This window comes from Coptis chinensis, chromosome 6, assembly GCF_015680905.1.
Source record: "Coptis chinensis isolate HL-2020 chromosome 6, ASM1568090v1, whole genome shotgun sequence".
In the NCBI taxonomy this organism is placed as follows: Eukaryota; Viridiplantae; Streptophyta; class Magnoliopsida; order Ranunculales; family Ranunculaceae; genus Coptis; species Coptis chinensis.
In genome coordinates this window covers 15,885,915-15,908,508 of record NC_141461.1, presented here as the reverse complement: position 1 = coordinate 15,908,508, position 22,594 = coordinate 15,885,915, and the positions used below count along the sequence as shown (strand labels likewise).

General features: G+C 37.2%; 1 protein-coding gene across 1 annotated transcript; it reads right to left on the bottom strand.

Moving 5' to 3' along the window:
- Nucleotides 1–20,257: 20,257 nt before the first annotated feature.
- LOC147491733 (uncharacterized) lies at nucleotides 20,258–21,322 on the bottom strand. Its single transcript, XM_086567315.1, has one exon. It carries the CDS (start codon nucleotides 21,320–21,322, stop codon nucleotides 20,258–20,260), a length of 1,065 nt encoding a protein of 354 aa, XP_086423441.1.
- Between the last annotated feature and the right edge of the window lie 1,272 nt (nucleotides 21,323–22,594).

The window sequence follows — 22,594 nt, the reverse complement described above, 5'->3', positions numbered from 1 at the left end:
ATTAAAGTTTGAAGCTTTGGTTATTTCTTCAAACTCGAATCTTTGGTAATGTAGTATACTAGAATCGCTACTTCTAAAGAACTAGAAATTCAGAAAACAGATTTTTAGGATGCAGAAATAAGACCAAGGTAACCTACTTCCCACGAGCTGTTTCTCCAGAGAGCATAATAGCATCAGCACCTTCTCTCATGCTATTGCAATGTCAGAAACTTCTGCCCTTGTAGGAGTTGGACAGCTTATCATGCTTTCCAACATGTTTGTTGCCACTATCACTGGTTTATGCATGCTATGACACCTTCTAATGATTTCCTCCTGTTTAGAAGAAAAAATGATGATTAGTGGTGTTGTGACACAGATAATTTATTGTTTCACCTTAACAGATTCAAATCACAATCAGGTATGACCCACTCTCAATCTTGCAGCCAACCTTAAGGTCCTTTTAGACCCTTTAAGTAAAACTAATAGTAACGAAATTAGGCCACTCGGATAGAGATAACACAGGAAGCATCCTTTTGTGTTTCAGAACATTGACATATGCTTTAAAACAAGACCAGCCAGGAAACCAAACAAGAGTTACAGAACACGATATCAAATTATCGTACTAAGCTACCGAAGTAGTAGAATTCATCTTATGGAAATAGATTTGACCAAACAAACCCGAAACCGTGGAATCCTTAATTTTCTAAGTCAATTCATCAATTGAATTGGACTATTTGATTGGGAGTTCTTTAACATATACTAGCATACATCCTTCCATGATCAGCAAGATCCTTGACTTCAGATATACTCCATTCTCTCTTATCCCCTAGTCGTAATTTATTTACCTTTTTTTAGTGTTTATCTACAGGAATTGAGGTTCTCTCCACTGTTTCTATACACAATTCCCGCAGTGTTTCAGGTTCTAATAAATTTCTTTGTAATATTTTCGTTAATTTATGAGTATGATTGATATTTTGTCATTGTTTTGTTGTATGATTATTTTGTTGGGTGTTTGGTTTTTCATTATTGAATTCTTTGTTTGATTCTCCTTACTTTATATTCGTTAAATTTATTTTACTTAAAGTATGCCAAGTTATTGGTGTAATTCGTTGGTTTTCACTGTCACATACCATGTAACCGAATCATCTTGCTAGCATTTTTTAGTATTTGTAATTATGTTATTCTGTATCATATTAACTTGATGGATTTTTTTTCTTTTGAGCTTGATGGGATCATCAGCAACAAGCATTTGCTGCTTGTAGGATCATCTGTCCTCTCAGTTTTGTTCTTATAAGCACCTAAGGAGTGAAATTTGAACATTACGTCACTAAATCCCCTTTTGCACTTGCACTTGCATCTCCACCATAACAGACTCTTATTAAGCACTTGGTTTAGTTATATACAATGAAATTTCCTCTACTGTAGTGTATTTAATTTCACTATTTCTATTTTGATTGAAAAAGTTGTAAATCTAATAAACTGCCATAACTATTGGAAAAAAACTGGTTTCCGTAAACTGCCATAGTTATATACAATGAGCTTATGGGTGAATTATGTGCTTGCTGGTTTCTGTAACGTGTGTGCATGCTTGCTAAGATGACTTATGTATTAGAACCGAGTTACGGTGATGATTTCAGGCCCTTTTTCTCTGATTTTGGTTGCTTTTCAATCTTTCTATCATGTGTATGCATTTTAAGGTCAGTAGAAGTCTGGTTGAATACAATCTTGAATACAAGACCACTTTGTGAAGTTAAATTACACATTGTTTCTGGTAATTGTTCGTATATTCTTATATGCATGCCTAAATTAATTTCTATCAATAGTGGTGTAGGAAGTTGGATTATTAATGGACTGTCCTTGGTTAGTTTAAATGTTTGGGTTTTCTTATTTTGTGATGTACAATTATTATCTCGTAGTAGGGAACACGGAAATGGATAAGAATTGGATGCAATTGCCAAATAGGTTTTGGCCAGTGTATCAAAAAGGAATTAGGGATTAGCTTGAGAAGTAGTCATGAAGAGCTACTATATAAATAAGATATATACATTTCTTACATTTTATGATTAAATTTGGATGCAACAAGTCAAATATAAGTTATATTGTGGATGCAGCAAGTCAAATTGTCCTTATACAGTAGTTTCAATTATTCATACCAGCTTAAGTATGATAATAGATTGAGTGACTGCGATATTTTTTCCTCATTTTAATCTAGTAGTGTTGTTTTGTTCTACCATGTGATGTGTACAAGTATTTTTTTTTTCCTTTGGTGAGATATGTTTCCTTTGCCATATTTATTAAAGGTGCAACATACTTGATTCATGTTTTCTTTTTGATTACTAGAAATGGATAAGAGTTGGATGCAATCGCCGAATAGGTTTAGGCCTGACTATAAAAAAGGAATTATAGATTTTGTTGAGATTACTCGTGGTCATACACAACGGGCAGGACTAGATGTTCATGCAAACAATGCAAAAATAGGAATTACAAGCACATCGACGAGGTAAAAGACGATCTAGACCTTTACGGCATGGACAAGAATTACACCCGTTGGGTTTTTCACAGAGAAGACTATGAGGAACAAAGTGACGATGATGACGATGATGTTGGTGAAGGGGTACAGTTTGATGGACTGAATGACATGTTTGAAGATTTGCAGGCTCCAATACACATTGATAATCTAGTGCCTAATGTGGAACATAGGGAATCAGGAGGTAATATAGATCCATTTGATGAACTTTTGAGTGAAGCACGTCAACCTTTGTATCCAGGTTGTAAATCTTCAAAGTTAGATTGTGTCGTGAAGTTGCTTCATTTGAAGATAATCAATCGCTGGAGTAACAAATCATTCACTATGATTCTCCAGTTGATTAAAGCAATATTGCCTGAAGGTGAGACACTCCTAAAGTCCCATTACGAGGCGAAGGCATTAATGCATAATTTGGGACTTGGTTATATCTCAATCCATGCATACAAGTATGATTGTGTGTTGTTTTGGAAAGAAAATGAAAATCTTCAAAATTGCCCAGAATGTAATGAGCCGAGGTATCAAGTCTTCGAAGGCAAGACTAAAAAAATACCACAGAAGGTGTTGTGTTACTTTCCACTTAAACCAAGGCTCAAAAGGCTATTCATGTCGAGGGTTAATGCTGCAGATATGAGATGGCATAAAGAAAAACTTGAGCATGAGGAGAACGTACTTAGACACCCAGCAGATTCTAAAGCTTGGGGTGATTTTGACAAGGAACATGAGTGGTTTGCCAATGATCCTCGCAATGTTCGCCTTGGTCTCGCAAGCGATGGATTTAACCCGTTTGGCAATATGAGCAACCAATATAGTATGTGGCTGGTACTGGTTATGCCGTATAATTTACCACCGTGGAAGTGCATGAAAGAACCATTCACCTTCATATGCCTACTGATCCCAGGGCCTACATCGCCTGGGAATGATATCGATGTCTATTTACGACCTTTGCTTGATGAACTAAAAGAGTTATGGAATGATGGGGTGGAGACGTATGATGCAGTAGCAAAGGAAACATTTCGGTTGCATGCTGCAGTGTTATGGACTATAAATGATTTTCCAGCACTAGGTAATTTATTTGGTTGGAGCACGAAGGGGTAACTGGCTTGCCCTAATTGTAACAAGGATACAGTTTCCATGTATTTAAAGAATGGTCGAAAGTTGTGTTATATGGCCAATCGTAATTTTTTGCAGCCAAGGCATCCTTGGAGAACTCGTGGCAAACACTTATTTGATGGAAATAGGGAGAGCAAGTTGCCACCTAAAGAGTTGTCTAAGGATGGATTGTTATCACAGGTGAACTATGTAGAACCTCTTCAGAAATTCGGAAAGCCGCCGCCTAACAAGAAGAGAAAGCGTACTGAGATAGAGTTGAATTGGACAAAGAAAAGCATATTTTTTGAGTTACCGTATTGGGACACTCTTAAGCTACGACACAACTTGGATGTTATGCATGTTGAGAAGAACATCTGTGACAATGTAGTGGGGACATTGTTAGATATAGATAGCAAAACAAAAGATTCAATAAAAGCTCGATTAGATTTGGCCGCATTGGGTATAAGAAAAGAGTTGCATCTAATCCCAAGAGGTGATAAGTTTGTAATGCCGCCAGCATGCTACACATTGTCATCTTCAGAGAAAAAATCTTTTTGCGAGTGGTTGAAGTCGGTGAAGTTTCCCGATGGCTATGCATCTAACATTTGTAGATGTACAAATGCTAAAGATGGTAAGATAACATGAATGAAAAGTCATGACTGTCATGTTCTCTTGCAACAACTTCTACCAATTGCAATACGTGGTTTTGTGCCCAATGATGTAGTCATTGCATTGGTTGAGTTGGGAATGTTCTTTAAAGAGTTATGTTGCAAGACTTTACAAATTGAAGTATTAGAGAAAATGGAAAAGGACATTGCGGTGATACTTTGTAAGCCCGAACAAATATTTCCTCCTGCATTCTTTGATGTAATGGTCCATTTGGTTATCCACTTGCCACGTGAGGCGATACTTGGAGGACCAATGCAGTATAGGTGGATGTATCCTATTGAAAGGTGAGGTTTACGATTAGTAATTTATTTAATTTGAAATTAGCATGTTCAAGTTTTTATATGCTATATATATATTACATGTGTGTATTATATGCAAATAGGTATCTACACACGCTAAAACAATATGTTCGAAATAAAGCTCGCCCCGAAGGTTCAATTGCTGAAGCATATGTAGACACCGAATGTCACGTTTTGCTCCATGTATCTTCAAGGAGTTGAAACTCGGTTCAATCGTTAAGAACGAAACTATGATGGTGGTAATGAGAATCAACAAGTTGGATTTCGTGTTTTCACACAAAATGTTCAGCCTTTGGGAGCCTATACAAGTTCCATTCTTGATCCAAAAGACTATGCCAAGGCTCATTACTATGTGTTGAATAATTCTGAAGAAATTTCAACATATTTAGAGTAAGTTTTATTGCATTTAGCTTACCGAGTCTTTTTTTATCATCATCAACTACTCTGAGTTATTAAGTTTATATATATTTGATATGCATGCAGTCAACACATGATAAAGCTTGAAATACAAAGCTCACACAACTTACATGAGAGACAAGAAATGTTGTTTCCTAGTTGGTTTCAAAAACGTGTAAGAGCTCGTATTGCTACTTTTTTATACAATGGTTATGAACTTGGATAATATGCTAATTATGTTTTCCTAATTTGGTGTACTAATTTTATGAATAGATGCAAGTATTGCGTAGTGAGAACTCCTTTGAAGCGACAGATAAATTATATTCATTGGCATGTGGGCCTGATAAACGTGTGAAACGGTATAGCAGATGCATTGTTAAGGGTATTAGGTTTCACACCAAGGATCGAGAAAAAAATCTCCGAACCCAAAATAGTGGTGTTGAAGTAAAAGGGGAACACCAAGGAGAAGAGATTGACTTTTATGGTGTGTTAACTGATGTTTTTGAGGTTAGTTATTTATTTGGGAATCGAGTTTATCTTTTCAAATGTGATTGGTATGATGTTGGTAATAGAAGGACGGGGATTCAAACGGATGGTCACTTTACTAGTATTAATGGCTCCAAGACGTGGTATAAAGATGACCAGTTTGTCTTAGCCACGCAAGCATGTCAAGTCTTTTACGTCGATGATACCAAATTAGGTGTTGGTTGGAAAGTTGTGCAGAAGATAAAGCCTCGATACGTGTTTGATGTTCCAGAGAAAGAAGAAGCAGGTAGTGATGTAGCATATCAACAGGAGGAGCAGGTTGGGGTGAATATCGACAATGTCCAACTTGATCAAATTCATGAAGCAAGCAGCACCGAGGTTCAAAATGCACCATTCACACCCATACGTCTAGATAGGGAGGATTTGGACCCAAACGAAGTTGATGCTAATGTGGTCGTGGCCGCTATGGAAAGTCATCAAACCAAAGACAATTTCATTATTGACGAGGAAGATGATGAAATAGATGACACATTAATAAATTATTGTTCTGAAGAGGAGCATGTTGTATCCAGTGATGATGATACAGACATTGACTGAATGTTAATGAAAAACTTCATTATCCATTTTGTATGTGGGTAATCTATATCTATATATATATGTCATGCATTCACATTAAGCGTTAAAGCATATTTTAGCTAGGACAGGTTGTTTGGATTGCATTACATTAAGTGATAGTTTTGTTGTTGGATCTATTTCGTGCTAAGTCAGGTTCATGCTTATATATTAAGAATTGAAACTCTCCATTTTAATGCTATATTAATCTTTTTATATATGACTTTTAATGTGCTTTATTATTGTATTTAGATTATGTGCCATTTGATATAAATTGTTTTTTATCAAATTTAAGTTTTATATGTGTATAGTTATGGCCTTGTGTAGCTCGACGAGTGAGGGCACAACCAATTTCAGCAGTTAGCGAAGTGAACACATCAAATATTGGTAATAAGATTATATTTTGATTTGTTTAATGCATTGGATAGTTCAATAATAAAAGACTAGGCTTCTTTTTTTCTTTTTTTTTTCTTCTTTTTATGAATGTTTTTGTTAACAGTTCCAACTAAGAAAAAAAGAGGCAAGGCTATAAATAAGAAACTCATTGATTACAAAGCTAGTACTGGTCAAAAACCTAGGATAGAGATCCACAAAGATCATGCAAGACCTGTGGGAAGGTGGAGTACTCAATTCGTGAGGGAGATTGGAGTAGTAGCGCGACAACATGGACCTCTTACAGGTAGTGATTGGGATAAAGTGGAAAAGGACGTGAGAGGACCATTACGTGGTCGCATTAAGGTAATAAAGTTTTTATTCTAGTTGCATGGCATATCAGAATGATTCCTTGTAACTTTGTAATGCATTTCTTGTAGGACAAGTTTGATGTGGATATACAACTTCCACATGTGAAGTACGTCGTGGACAAGATATTAGGGGAGCGCTTAAGAGGATATAGGTGTCTTCTTCACTTGCACTATAAACGTTTTGGAAATGATGTAGTGGCACGAAGAAATCCTTATAGTGGCGTGGCGCAAGATAAATGGGATGCTTGCTGTGATTAGTTTTGAAGGGAAGATTTCAAGGTATGATAGTTTACTTATTGGTCTCCTTTAAATGGTTATTGTTGGTTGGTTGTTGTTGTTGTGATTGGTTTCATGTGTTTTAAGGAAATTAAGGAAATCTAAAAGAGGATATAATTATATTTTTGAGGTTGAAGTGGTAGTCTGCTATGTTCCAATGAAAGGATTGTTCTAATTTTTTTTTTATTAAGGCTGAGGCCTTTTGTTTTCCTCATGACTTGAGATTAGGCAATAATGCAGCTATTTGCATCTATCCCATCTTAGTTTAAAGTTGAGTCCAATGAGCCACTGATTATATGATTATATGATTCAAATACAACTTGTAATACAATATTCATTTTACTTCAGAAAATTAGCGAAGCGAGAATTCAAATGTCGGCAAAAGCTCTCAACAAACCATTGTGCTGGTTCAAAGTCATTTCTACATTTCTTTGAGGAATCGGTACTATTTTTTATTTACATAATTTATGTTGCTTTGGAGTTGTGTACTATTATTTAAAATAAATTATGCATTTTCAAATATTTTTTAGCGCGACTCTGAAACCCAACAAACTGTGGGAAAGATTGAATTCTACCGTCGAACCCACTTTAGTAGTAAGGGATGAACTAGTCATGTAGCTCAAGAAAATTATGTAAGTTAAATGACTCTTACTTGCTTTTACCATTGCACTTTAATTTCATATATTTATCCCTAGTTTAAACTTATAGAACCGGATGCAACAACTTAAAGTTGAGTCTGAAGTAGAAGGTGGTGAGCCAAAGACTGAGGATGAAATTTTTAGTACAGTATTGGGTGTAAGATCTGGATATTATAAAGGCCTTGGGCATTGTAACGTCCGTATTTTTAAATACGTAATTTTGTATTTATTAATTAATTTAATTATTTATTTTAAAAATTCGTCGGATTGGATTCGGGACATGTGGGCCTGATTTTCTGGGCCCGAGTCTGTTTTGGGCTTGGGTTTCAAACCCAAGTATATAAACACATTGTTCTAGAGAATAGGGTTCTGGGAGAATAAAAATATTAAAAATGGAGGCAGCTTGTTTACTCGAGCATTGGAGCACGACGATTATTTTGGGAGGATTCATCGAGTACATTACGTCGGTGTGAGTAGAGTTTATCTCTCACCACTACTAAAAACGATAATTTTTTATGTCTGTTTAGAATTTACAAATTTTATAAACTATGATTTTCGCCTTTTTTATTATTTACGGATTTACTGTCGAGTGTTTCCGACCAGTTTTTATAATTTATGTGGTTCTGTCGATATGTGTTAGTTTTTGAACTGTCGAAGCTCGGAGGCCGTTAATGGCGGCGTGAGCACGGAGGCGTCCTGTTCATGGTTTGAACTTAAAAACTGCTGTAGTTGTTGCTTTGAACTTAGAATGTCGGGATGGATATGGGGTGGACGGTCGAAGCTCTGAACAGGCGTTCATGGAGGCGCCAGCCCCATGAATCTTACTGCCTTTATCTTTATATTATTGTTGTTTTGTTTTGGTTGTTGTTGGGAGTTCAGAGAATGGACGTCGGGATTGAGGAGTGGTGTTGGGACTGTCGATTGGGTGCTGGAGAGTGGGGGCAGTGAAGCTCGGAGAACTCGTTAATGGCGGCTGGAGAAAACCGCCAGTAAATGTTTAGTTGAACGGTTTTTGGTTGTTGTGTTTTGTAATGGAGTGTTGGTGGTTGAGGGTTTCGATGGGTGTTAAGGGGGGCTGTTAAAGCTTGGAAACAAGCTGTTAATGGCGGCGGTACTAGCTCCAGATCTAGTTTTGGAGAAGATGGTGGGTTTAAGAGTTGGGGTTTTAGCTTTTAGTAAAGTTGTAGGGGTTTTTGCAAGGATTAAAACCGATTAGTTTAATTGGGTGGTCATGTGGAAGGTGTGGTGGTCGATTTTGGTGGTGGTGGAGGAGAATTGGGGAAGAAGATGCACTGTTGACGATTTGGGCTTTGGGCCTTGGGCCAAAACCTTTGGGTTTCGGTTTGGGCCTTAGCTAGTTAGAGGATTGTGGGCCGAAATCTAATTTAAGTGGTTGGGCTTTTTTCTATTTGTTTTGTAATTTTTGGATCAGTTTAATTAAGTTTTGATTGGGCCCGGTTTGGTTTTAATTGTGGACCAGTTCAGTTAAATTGATGGGCCGAACCATTTGTGTGTTGGACCAGTTTAATTAGTTTCCTTTGGGCCCGCTCACTTAACTATTTTGGGCCAATTTCTAATATTGCTTGGGGCCAGTCCATAGGACTTAACATTGATCCCAATTGGGTCGGGTAGAATTAATAAATTGGTTTTAGACTTTTGGGTTCTAAGGTTTGGGCTTGGCCAGTTGGGTCCGAACCATCACCTTGGTCATGAGCCCATGAGCCATGCACTTTGACCTTAGCCATGAACCATGGCTATGACCCTGGACCTGTCGAACACGGAAAAGACAGTTTGACTTTGACCATGACCTGTTGATTTTGACCATGGTAGGTTGACTTTGACTTTAACCATGGCATGTTGACTTTGACCGTTGACTTTGACTTTGACCATGGCATGTTGACTTTGACCGTTGACTTTGACTTTGACCGTTGACTTTGACCAGGACATGTTGACTTTGACTTTGACTATGACATGTTGAGTTTGACCTTGACCATGATGTGTTGACCTTTGAACGTTGACTTTGACTGTTGACCGTTGACTTTGACCGTTGACTGGGAATGTTGACTTTTCCAGTTTTTCACATATTTGATTATATGGATAAATATAGTAATAAAATATTGTTGAGATTGTATAACTTGGTTTGTCATTATCTAATTTAGATTTGACGTGAGTAGTGTGTAAAACATATATATATATTGGGCTTTGATTGTGGGATTTGTGGGTACGTTTATCTTATCCGGTATCGTTTTATGTGTATATTGTATGGACAATCAAATGCTAAAATGCTGTGGAAGCTTGTATAAAATTTGGTGGTCATTATCTAATTAAGATTTGACATTGATATTGTGTATTTTTGACCGTGGCGATATTGAGATGTTAGGAGACTTTATATTCCTAATCGTTATAATAAAATGTATGTGATACGTTGAAGCATTGTGACATGATATAATATCTTTGGGATATTTATATTAATGCAATATCTTGGAGAAATGTATATACACTCCATTATTTTATATGTGAGATGCTAATATAGTATTGGTGAATATTTGCCCACGGGAGTGTGGTATAGTGCAATAATATATTGGCACGTGAAAGAATGAAATTTGGTTATGAGATATAATTGTGATATTTCTAGATATTGTGGCTTAGTGCAATAAGGCAAGTGACCTGCACGTGATATAGTGGAATGTTTATGAGTCATTAATGTATGACACATGAATAAATTATGTAACGAAAATCCTAGAACCTGACTACCACAACTCATGTGATTGGCCCTTTTGGCGTTTCAGTTAATCTGAATGGCCTTCGGTGGCCCTTTCCGCGTTCGGTTAATCTGGCGGCGGGTGCCACCGCCGGCATTCGATAAAAGCTGAATGGCCCTCCCCGTAGCCGAATAGTGGCTTGATTATTCCGTTCGCGAAAATAGAGCGATGATGGCTATATATTTTATGCCGAATAGTGGCATTACTTACATAATTGCTTCCGTGTGAGGATTTACGGTGTCGCGGCATCCCTCGGGGGTGGTTACGCATGCGGAGTGGTTCATTATGTAAGGAGGCATGTGGATGTACATGTTCGGCGTTGGGTAGCGATTGTGGTAGCCGCGGAAACTAGGTAAGACATAGATCTGGCGTGAATTTTAGGGACACGCAAAGAAAGCCCGAAATAATCTAATTATGGTAATATGTTTAGTTGGTTATTTGTTTAGTTAAAACCTAAAGGCCTCGATGGAAGAACTACATACTTTATTTATGATCGCATTATAGTTTGTTGTGTGGTTTAGTGGGAAGTTAAAAGCCTCGATGGAGGAACTACCCTAAATTATTGTATTTAAGGATGTTGTTTTTTAGTCGTTGAAAGTTAAAGGCGCCGGTGGAGGAACTAATTGCCATTATAGATTATGTATATATTTGTATAAGTATATGTTGTTTTAGAGCTACTCACACCAGCATTTTATAATCTTGACCCGATTTTGCATGTTTGCTTATCGGGTGTGTTCATTCAATGAACATAGTTGATAAGTTTTGACAGGTTTAGTGTTGAAGAAGAGTGGTTGCTGCTTGTGGTTTGCGTTAGCGTTGCATCTCAGGATCTGTTTTGTTTTCCCTTGAGGTGATATAGATTTTCGGTCTAGACAATGTTTTTTGTATATTTCATTTGTAATTTTAAATAAAGAGTTATTGGAAAGAGATTTGTAACTTAATCTTATTTGTGAAGTTTTGTAATGAAGAGGACATTTGTATAATAGAAATTTTTATTGGTTTTTAATTATCCGCATATTTTAAACTGTTTATGGGTTTTTGGAAGTTGAGAGTGCGTCACACCTCGGAGATCGAAGAGTCGGGGACAAATAATATTTTTCCGAATTCTGTCGAAATTCGGGGTGTGACAGGCATGGTGTCACGCCACCATCAGCTAGAAGGATGAGATCCATTCACTTAGAGGAAGAAGTGCAAAGGAGCAGTGCTGAAGAGGAAGTACAAAAGACGAGGGCTGAGGAAGCTGAAAAATGTAATGACGAGCTCACTGTTGAAATGGTATCCCAAAGAACTAAATTGGAAGAGGTTTTGGCCGTTCAAGCTAGGATGGAGGCTTGGATGCTTTCTGATTTCGATGGAGGTTCTCAATGGTACGTAGTTTGAGAACTTTAAGCAAGTAAGAAATATTGGTATCTTATCTTCTGTTAATGATGTATTAGGTTTTTTCTTTTCTTTTTTCACACAATTAGGGATATATGATTGACAATTAGGTGTACACATCGAGGCATTGATAATTCCTTGAAAGCTTGGTGTGTTAATGCGAACCTTTAAGGCGTCGGATAACCAAAGACTAATTCCTACATTTGATCGGTCTCATATGTTACCTTAAAAGAGTTGGTTCAACATGCATGGCTTAAACGCTATTCTAGAGCCCAGCCCTTCCCTCGAGCATTTTTGTTGATGGTTGAGCTTCCAACCTTCCCCGATCCTAGCCTATCCATATCGGCCTTGTTCCTTTCACGGTAGTGCTTGTTTTTTGAGTTTAGGTTCTTTCCACGAGCCCCCCTATTAAACAGTAGCAAAGGATAGAAGGAATATCCGAAGGATAAAGGTTAGGACAAAGGATAAAGGTCTATCATTTTGTCTCCCTGCACTAGTTGCCTTCACAAGTCCTATATTTACAGTCACATACATTCATCAATCTGGGAAAAGCTTGTAACTTTGTCTTTGAGCTTTTATCTCGCATGAACCATCAGGTTAGGCGTATTTTTGTTTTTTAGTGTCATCATTCTTTAGCTTCCCGGAAAAGCTTCTTTGCCTTTGCATCGACTTCCCTCTGCTTCCTTTGCAACCTCTTGACCGACCATAATCCCACTCTCCACTCCACCACAGCAGTAATAATTTACTTAGAATAAGGATAAAAACATTACAAGTTCAAGGGGATAAGAGCAGAATCTATGACCCATACATTTGTTGGCCTAAACCATACTAGAAAAAGAAAAGGCAATCTTGTTATAAGTCCTAAAACTTCTCTTTCCACAAATTGTAGTAATTATTACTACATGACCGTAACATAGATTTGATCTGAGGGTTGTTTTCTTGGGTTTGAGTTGCTAAGAAAAAAAAATGTCAAGTGGACTTGTTCATGGTGGTGGTGGTAATAGCGGTTGTAGTAGTATAGTATGGTTTAGAAGAGATCTTAAAATTGAAGATAACCCCGCACTTGCTTTGGTGTAAAAGAGTAGGTCTTTGTGGTTCTTTGTTTTATTTGGGCATCGAAGAGGAAGGTTATTATTATCCGGGGGAGAGTTTCTAGGTGGTGGTTGGTGATAATCATCCAATTAGGTAACTAGTGTTGTGGATCCGCTAGATTTTTCGATTTCAAAGGCACCCATAGTTGATCAATAAGATGTAGACTTACGCTATTGATCACAAGCTAAAAAGCTTTGCAAGATGTTTTGTAGTTCTAGTCCACCAATAGTGCATCTAGGGTCGTTCGGTGGTGATCATAACTATTAAGGTCTGCTATCTTTGCATTTTCAAAGATACACACTTTCAATTTTAAAATTTGTTTGAACGGATAGCTTCGCTTGCGTTCTTGTCCCTCCTTCTTGCTTTGTTTCCGTTTAAATTTATTAATTGACCATCTCTGCTAGTTTAGGATCAATCGCGATCGAAAGTGTCCGTGCTTCATAGCTTCTTACTTTTGGTTCATCTTTGTAGTCACATGCACAAATAAATATCAACACTCATTGCCTAACTAAAATTCATGGGTTGGAGGTCCTGATTGTTTCCCGTTTAGTTCTATCCAAAGCCATGCCTTCAGATGATCTTATTGTCCACAGACTTATGCTGACACTATTCAAGTCCCTTCTAGTTTTATCCTCTCTCCTTTGCAATCCTAACTAGGTGCATCGACCCGCGAGTCTAGGTGCATCAACAACCCCAAGGTGAACCATCGAGCAAGTTCCCTAGCATTATCGCATTCAAAGAACTTGTTCCACATCGTTTCCTTATCTCTAATTGTAGATACTTTCAAGACTACCCAATCGACTCCCTCGGACAAACTAGCTTGTTTGCAAATCTTGGTCCAACACAATCCATGACCCTTGCTTCCTTACGATCATCAACTTCAGCTGTACACTCAAAACAGAGACTCGGGTCACATCCTTCTGATTAAGAAGGATAATACTTGTCACCGTGAGCTTTACTACGAGGAATATGATGATGGTCAAAATCCTGTAATTACAAAAATAAATCACCCTCCAATTAAGTACAATCTTATCTATCCTGCAGTAGCTGGTTCTTCTAATGGTTTGATTTGTTTATCACAGACATGCTAAGCTACCTTTACTGGTGATTCTAGTCTTCTGTACATGTGTAATCCAGTAACGCGGGAATGCATCAATCTGCCACCTTATGATGACAGTAATAAGTATATTTTTGGTGGAGATACTGCGAGAGGATTTGGCCGATATGAGGGATTGACTTAGGCGCAATAGCCTGTTTGAATAGAATCGTAAACTAAACCTCGCTCTATCGCTACACCCGTGTTTGCCCGCTACACCTGATTTAGTTACTTACTTACTCTTTACGCGCTAACTTCGCCCTTTGTCAAACAGAAACTTCGATCTACCGCGGGTTGGTTGCTCGCCTCCAAAGCCCTAAGCACTAGGTCCCATCTTGTCTGAACTAGAACAGCTAACTTTCGGACTCGGGGGACACCGACTTGTTAGCTGCAGGTACGAACGTAGAGAGTTTGTTAGGTCCCATCTAGTCTACAAAAATAGAACTAGAACGCGAACTACTGGCTTTAGCTACAAGGACAGTTTCACCGACCTAACAGCCAATAAACTACGGCTGGAATCATCCTATTTATTTCCACTTCCTTATAGGCACCTCTAGAAAGCTTTGGTACGGACTCCAAGGATGACTCCCATAGCCCCAAAAAGGCGAAGGGAGTAATCTATTGAGAGTCAATGAACGAGTAAAAGAATGTATGTAGCTCTGGATTGTTCTTGTTCTCTCCGGACTGTCTGTCCTGTCGGACAAATAGGTTTACTTTGAGTACAGGTTCCACACAAGCCTAGGTTAGGGCAAGAAAAGGATAAGTCAACCCCTAAGGGATATTCTATCTTAACTTGCCAGTCTAGGGGTATGGGTTTAACGTCACAGTACACAGCAGTGATATCTTGGCTTCGATGCTCGTCGAGGAGTGCCACCGTATCCGCAGGCTATAGCTAAGAGTTAACGGAGCCAGGTTACCGCATGTCTACGGGCCATGCTCCAATCAATGCCTTCTTGTCCTTGAGTCCAGTAGTTCAATTCATGTTCTTGGGAATACCAGTCCTCCTAGGCAAGCTACTGTTTTAGGTCAGGAGCTCATCATGCGCCTATCTTTGAGACGGACATGCTTGTCTCGGTGAATACATTGCTTAGCCCCTAAATGAACACTTTCGGTTTCATTGATCACTCTACCCAATAAGAATTTGTGTTTCCTTCAAGAAGTTTAAGGGTTTAAGATGAGCTTACCAGGTTTGTTTTAAATTTCCTAATGCCTTTTCCTATCTTCATAGATAGTATGCACTCGACATTAGCTTTTCCTATTCCGAACTATGCATTAGCTCGTAAAGCTCCTCCTTCCGGCTTTCTCTTTAGTTTGACTAGTGAGACTAACACATTGGCTTTTTGAAGTCCTAGAAAATGAATTAAAAGGACACTCCGGGCGGGTTAAGGGACCCGATAAGGTATAAAATCGTGTTCTAGGCCATAAACTACCATAAACTAATAGGCATTGAGTTCAATAATGTGTGTAGCTTCTTTTGTGAGCAAAGTACAAGGGACAGAGTGCTAAAAAGCTAAAGAAAGGGAATAGGTAGCTGTATGAGAGCAAGTAGTCTTAGCCAAAGAAGGGATAAGAGCTTACTTCTTTCTTGCCTTTGAAAAGTGAGGTCAGGAGTAGAAGTGTCAGACTTCGAATAGAAGGTAATAGAGTGAAGGACAACTAAAGCCCTAAACGAGCTAGAAGCTCATTTCTACAACGAGAAATATCTCGTTTTCAAACTCTAATGATAGATGGGACCGATAAGGTCAAAAACGTGTTCTAACGATAAGAAAGCAGTTATTGAGTCAAACCAATGCAGGTAGCAACGTGTTGACAAATATACCACACCTCCCTCTTATGTTGTGCCTGGAGTTGGGAATGAGCTGCTATGCCCACAACTCTTATTTGAGTCCTTTTATTTTGAGTATACAGGAAGCATCCCATGTTCGATACCTTTACATCTGACTCTGCCATCTGTTGGAACTGCTTTTTGTAGTTGAGCTTGTTTGCTTGATTTACTTGATGTTTAGCCTTGCTTATTTTATTGTTTCATTGGTGATAACTTTATGACACGAGGTTTTTTAATGGTTTGGCATTTACATGTACAATTTAGTTCAAAATCCATTAGCTTTTGGCTATTTTTGTCTTCTTATTTGATCTGTACCTTCATGAATGTGATCGAAGTTATAACTTTGATAAGTTATTTCTAAGCTTTTGGCCATGAGCACCAATTTACGCATATAGGAGGTGCATAGTTTCACATGCATTGCCAACTTGTATATATTAGGTTTATTAATGTTTCTAATAAATTTACTAAAGTGATTTTTTTTTTTAATTTGTTGTCTCCAGTTAGTGTTGATTGGTTGCGGATGTAGTAGAATCAAGAAGAAGCTCAGTGGATCTTTGCTCAAATTAGCATGTTATAGACATTATTTGTGGAATTTTAGTTTTGAATAATTAAATCTAAATTTAGTTGAACGTTGTTAAGATTATGTGAGGCGATATTTTTCACAAAAAATAGTTATGTGAATTCTGTAAGATCTTTTGTATTGAATGATTTAGTAATGAAATTCATTTTGTTATGATTTGTGGTGAATTGTTATAGGGTTACTTGTGTTCTATAAAAATTGTTTTGGGCGGGGATTATGTAAATGAAAATGTACAAGTATATGTATGAATTGCACCATTTGTAATGCTAAATCGTTCCCAAATAAAGCGTGTGTTTTTCCTCGAATTTATATCATTAAGCAACAATTTTGGTGTAGCTAAAAGATTTGATTCTACCGTAACGTAGACACATTTTGCCACACTTGGTATGTCGCTAAATTTATGGACGCCTATTGCCACGCCAAATGTACAACTAAAAATTGAACTTTTCGCGAACGAAATAGTGTAGCAAAAGATTGCCTTTTGAGGCGCCCTAGTTGTGCGGCTAAAGGTATCACTTTTGCAACGCCATCCTAGTTGTTACAAGCTCTCTTTTCGCGGCCAAAGCCGCAAATAGTTTGAAATAAATTTGCAATTAATTTAATTTTCATAAATGAAGTAGCAACGGAATTAGTGTATTAGCAACACCCATAGGCGTCGCAACAAACTAGGAACATTTGCCACGCCACTTTTGGTGTTGCATTTGAGTATTTGAGACGCACTTTTTAGCCACGCCTTTGCAACGCCATCTGGTGCGTTGCGACAGATCTTTTGCCACGCTCAAAGGCACCTTTAGCAATGAGGTATGGCGCTACTAAAAACATGTTCTGTTGTAGTTACTCTTGATTGATAGATTGGTTCGTCTTCTACTTATTCTTCTCATATCTACAGCAACTACAGAAATGGCGTTCTCATCCATGAAACTTATCAAAACACAGCTTCGAAATAAGATGGAGGATGAGTTTCTTGCAGATTCAATGGTCATCTACATTGAAAGAGATTTTGCTAATGATATTGATATGGATTTGGTAATAGATGATTTTGACGCCCGCAAGACACGCAAAATACCGTTTAAGTAGTTTTGCTTTTTAAATAGATTTGTAGTCGAATTTGATTAGATATTTTGATGAATTAGTATATATATTTGGCTACTTGTGAATTCTGGTGTTTCATTTGTTTCTTTGGAATGTGTCTATTTTTTTTTTGTTTGAGACTCTGGTTATCGTTGTTTAGCCCGGAGAGAGTTGAAATGCTGGGTCCGCCCCTGTACATATTGGTTTATAATAAGTGCGTGTACCACAATATATCAAGCATGTGTATCCTATTTAAATATACACGTGTATAAGTTAATAAATATAAAATGTATTAGTTAATTCATAATATACACGTTGACATTATTATTAACATCTATGATACACTTATTTAATGTATTGTTATAAAATATACATTTAACAACACACATTTATTATTATGCTATATATACATTACAACAGATAAGATTTTTAGTGACGTAAAAAAACGTTGCAAAAACATACTAAAACGTTACTAATAGTTAATTGCGATGATTTATTGACTGTCATGCAAACATGGCAAATGATATAGTTGCAAATGATATATGCCGACGATATATGATTGTCGCTGCAGGCCTACCTTTAGGCACATGATAAAGTGTCGCTAGAACGAAACATATCATCGCAAACTCTAGTTCCCGTTTGCATTTAGAAATGTGGCAAAAAGTTATTCTGTGGCAACATTATGTGAAACGTCGCTTTACTTAGTGCAATAGCGACAATTTTGATTGTCACAGAAAGTCTACAACTTCGTCTCTTATGATTGTTTTACGACATTTATAATCGTCACTGGTGGTTGACTTTAACCCACCTTTTTGTGTATGTAGCCAAAGATGATATACCAACGACGTTGGTAATCGTAGTAAATGGTATGATGTTTTTAAATTAAATCGAGTTCTGGCTACGTTTTTAATCGTCGCTAAAAGTTATTATTTCCTACGTTTTTTGTCGTCGTTAAGAGTTGGTCTTCTGTGATAGTCTAGAAAGCTGCCAAAAGTTTTTACAATTTTTATGGATCTTTCCGAATTTGCCAATTTTTTTTCCTTACTTTTGCTCAATCATATGGGTTTCATGTACCTTCATTTTTACTATATTTTTAACCAAAAAGAAAAATACAAAGAAGCATAAACTTTAACCAACAATATCCAAATGTCATGTATTGAGATCATACCTTCTACAAAGCAAAATAAGAGTGATATAATTCATTCTTAAACCAATAAGCATGAAAATGAAATATCCTACATCCTACATCTATGCTTCTACCCCAAGTCAACAAGATTTGTTTGTCCAATTCACCAACAAAAGAAAGACTTAGTTTCTACCATACAGACCCACCAATAACTCTTTCCATTCCTAAACTTCTCACTCCTAAACCTAAAAAAAGAAGAAGAAGAAATAGTACCCCATTAACAAAATATTCGGATCCTTTTCTTCACATGCAATGAAATGGTAACTAAAACTCAAAAATCCGTATAATAAATATCGATATTCAAGGCGACAAAATCCAATATAAATATTATAAAGAGTACACTATAATTGGTGTTCCGATCTTTTAGAGAAATTGGGTATGCATGATATTCTATAGTATTGTATTAACTCTCCACACACCTCCAAAGGCACTCAATCACCTTCCCCCATTGCTGAAACAACACCTCCCCTTAGCTGCACCACACTTCCACACACATACCCACGGATTAAGACCAAACGGTCACACACACACACGCGCGCGCGTGCTATGAGCGCTCACTCTTTATACTGAAATAGACCTCTTTCTCCCTTTGCTTCCTAAAACACTGTAAATAAAGATGTTTCCAAAGCAACATACCACCATACCCATATACTTGACGCAATGAATCAGTTCCATACCCACCATAATCAATTCAAATAAATTCAAGTACTAATGCTTTTACTTGTGATCTAGCATTAATAATTCCACATACCAATTAGTGAGACTATGTACACATACATTCTGCTCCACCTATAACAATACAATCAAACTAACACTAGTAACTACTCTAAATAAATCCAACAATAGAAAAAATGTTAAAACTGGGGATTTTAGTGTCAGGGGATCACCAAAAAATGTTAGAACTAGGGATTTTAGTGTCAGGAAAACTCCCAAGGCTTCATTGAAATATGAACAGCTTTTGCCGTATCCTTTGTTTTCTCTAGATGTAATAATGTTGCCAAAACACTCTCACAAATGTTCTTTTCAATATGCATGACATCAAGGTTGTGACGCAGCTCAATGGTTCTCCAATATGGTAAAAGAAAAAATATACTCTTCTTTGTCCAATTATATTCAATCTCATTCCGTTTTCTCTTCTTGTTATTTGGATTTTTTCCAAATATTTGTTCGTCAACATGCTCAAGTTGTAAACATACATCTTCCCCAGTTAACTTCTTGGGTTCATACTTGCTCCCACTAATTCCACCAAGTAATTGCTTAAGACGTTTTCTTAAAGGATGCCTTGGTTGCAAAAACTGACTATGGTGCATGTAACACTGCTTCTGTTCATTCTTCAAACATAAGAAAAATGTATCCTTGTTACAATTCGGACAAGCCATTTTACCTTTTGGGGACCAACCAGACAAGTTCCCGTATGCTGGAAAGTCATTTATAGTCCATAACATTGATGCATGCATTACAAACATCTGCTTCATCACGGCATCATATGTCTCCACCCAATTTTTCCTCAAATAAATTAGTTATTCTATCAACGACTGTAAATATACATCAATTTCATTTCCAGGTGTTGTACGTCCAAGGTGGCATATTGTACGGTATAAGCATTACTGGCCACATACTGTAAGCATTGCTCATGTCTCTAAAAGTGTTAAACCCATCACTTGCAAGGCCAAGCAAAACATTGCGAGGATCACTAGCAAACGCCTGATGCTCCTTATCAAAATCTTCCCAGACTTTTGAATCTGTAGGATACCTTAGTACATTGTCCTCCTGAACTCGTTTTTCTTTATGCCATCTCATGTCTTCAGCAGTCATTCTCGACATAAACAACCTCTGCAGCCTAGGCTTACATGGAAAGTGTCTCAAGACTTTTTGTGGTACTTTTTTACCTTTCCCTTGATTAATTTTGTACCTCGGTTCACCACAAACCCGACAACTTTCAAGATCTTTGTCTTCCTTCCAAAAGAGCATACAATGATACATGCATGCATGTATGGATACATAACCAAGTCCCAAGTCCCACAATAATGCCTTGGCCTCATAATGGGACTTCGGGAGTGTTTCACCAGCTGGTAATGCAGCCTTAATCAACTTGAGAACCATCTCAAATGATTTATTGCTCCAACGATTAATTATCTTTAGATGAAACAACTTCACGAGAAAATCCTGCGTACTAAATTTTTCACAACCCAGATACAAAGGCTGACGGGCTTCAAACAAAAGTTTATCAAATGGTTTTGGATTGATATCTCTTGTATTAAGATCAATAAATAGTTCTGAATGATGCACTTCCAGTTGTGAAATACCCAAATGACTTGGTTCTAAATCTGCAAGCATCTCCTCTACCCCACGATAGAGTCCACCTTCACCACCCGAACCATCATCATCGTCATCATCATCACTCACTACTTCAAAAGGTTCACCATGATGAACCCATTGAGTATAATCTTTGTCGATACCTAAAGTAAATAAATGATCATTTTCTTCATCGATGTGCAAGTGATACCTATTATTGCACTTCTTGCACGGACATCGACATTGGCTTTTCTTGTCTAAATGATTTTTGGCAAGCACAATAAAATCTCTAAGACCTTGTACATATTCAAGCCTATGCGGCATACTCATCCAATTTTTATCTATATTTGTGCCTATCGACAAAAGGTAATAAAAAAGAATTAACAAAGCTTTGCTTCTATTAAAAGCAGTAACAAGACAAATTTCAAGTCCAAAACTATCCAATAGTGGAAAAACAATAGGTACAATTTCATTACCTAAACAGTCCAAGAACATTAACTATAAGAGTATTGATGGTGTTGCAAATAATGAGATTAGTTTGGTTGAAGTGCACATTAATGCTTCCTCATAACTATAAATTCTTTGAAATCAAGAAAGGATTAAGCAATGCAATTTTCCTATTTTTTAGTCCTCCCTTTAACCATCAGGACACATTCTTTACAATTAATGCAGAATCACCTTTAGAAGAAAAATAAAATATCATGTAGAAAAATAAAATCCTAGTTCTCTTTGTAACATCCAAGCTTGTTTATCCGTTCTTTTACCTGTAACGTCCCAGTTACGTAGTTCATGCTTGAAAATATTTATACAACCCATTGACAAATCAACCCGTTACAGAAGCAAATAACACTAATGGAACTATTAAATACAATGGAACTAACACATCAAAACCCAAATTTTCTCTATCAATTAAAAAAGCAACACAAAGAGAATATATATATATAAAGATTGACTTTACCTAAAGCATGAAAGTTTGGTCTTCAGCAAAAGAGCACTTGGACGGTGTTTGACAAAAGTTGTTCTTCTTGAAAATAAAATGAAATTTGAATCTATTAAAAGAATTTGGAAACTTGACCTTGCTGCCAACTCGCAGATGTTCATTTGCTTGCATCTTATTACATCAACTACGGACACTCAAGAATAAAGTTAAGTTTGAAGCAAGAAAGTCCAACAATGAAAGAGTGTTAAGATAGACTACAAGCCTATGGATGAAATGTTTGGGGAATACAAATCAACAAGATAGCTTGACAGAACAAGGATGAATTTATGCACCAAGAAGCATCGAAGTTGCCTCCCCTGTTTGAATTCGGCTCAACCAACTGCCGGAGAGGTACCTTGGAGCACCCATATTCCAAGGCAGAGTAACTAGAGCAAGAATACAAATCTTGGTGGACAAAATTAGGAGGAGAGCTAGTGGATGGGCTGGTAGGATGTTGTCTTTCCAAGGTCGAAAGTGGTTCCTCGCACGATCCCGATACTAAAAGCGACCTTCCAAAGATACAACATGTCGGTGTATAAATGGCCGGCAATATGCATAAGGAAATGTGAACTCGCCATCAAAAATTTCATTTGGTCTGGGGATCCAAGGCAGTCACT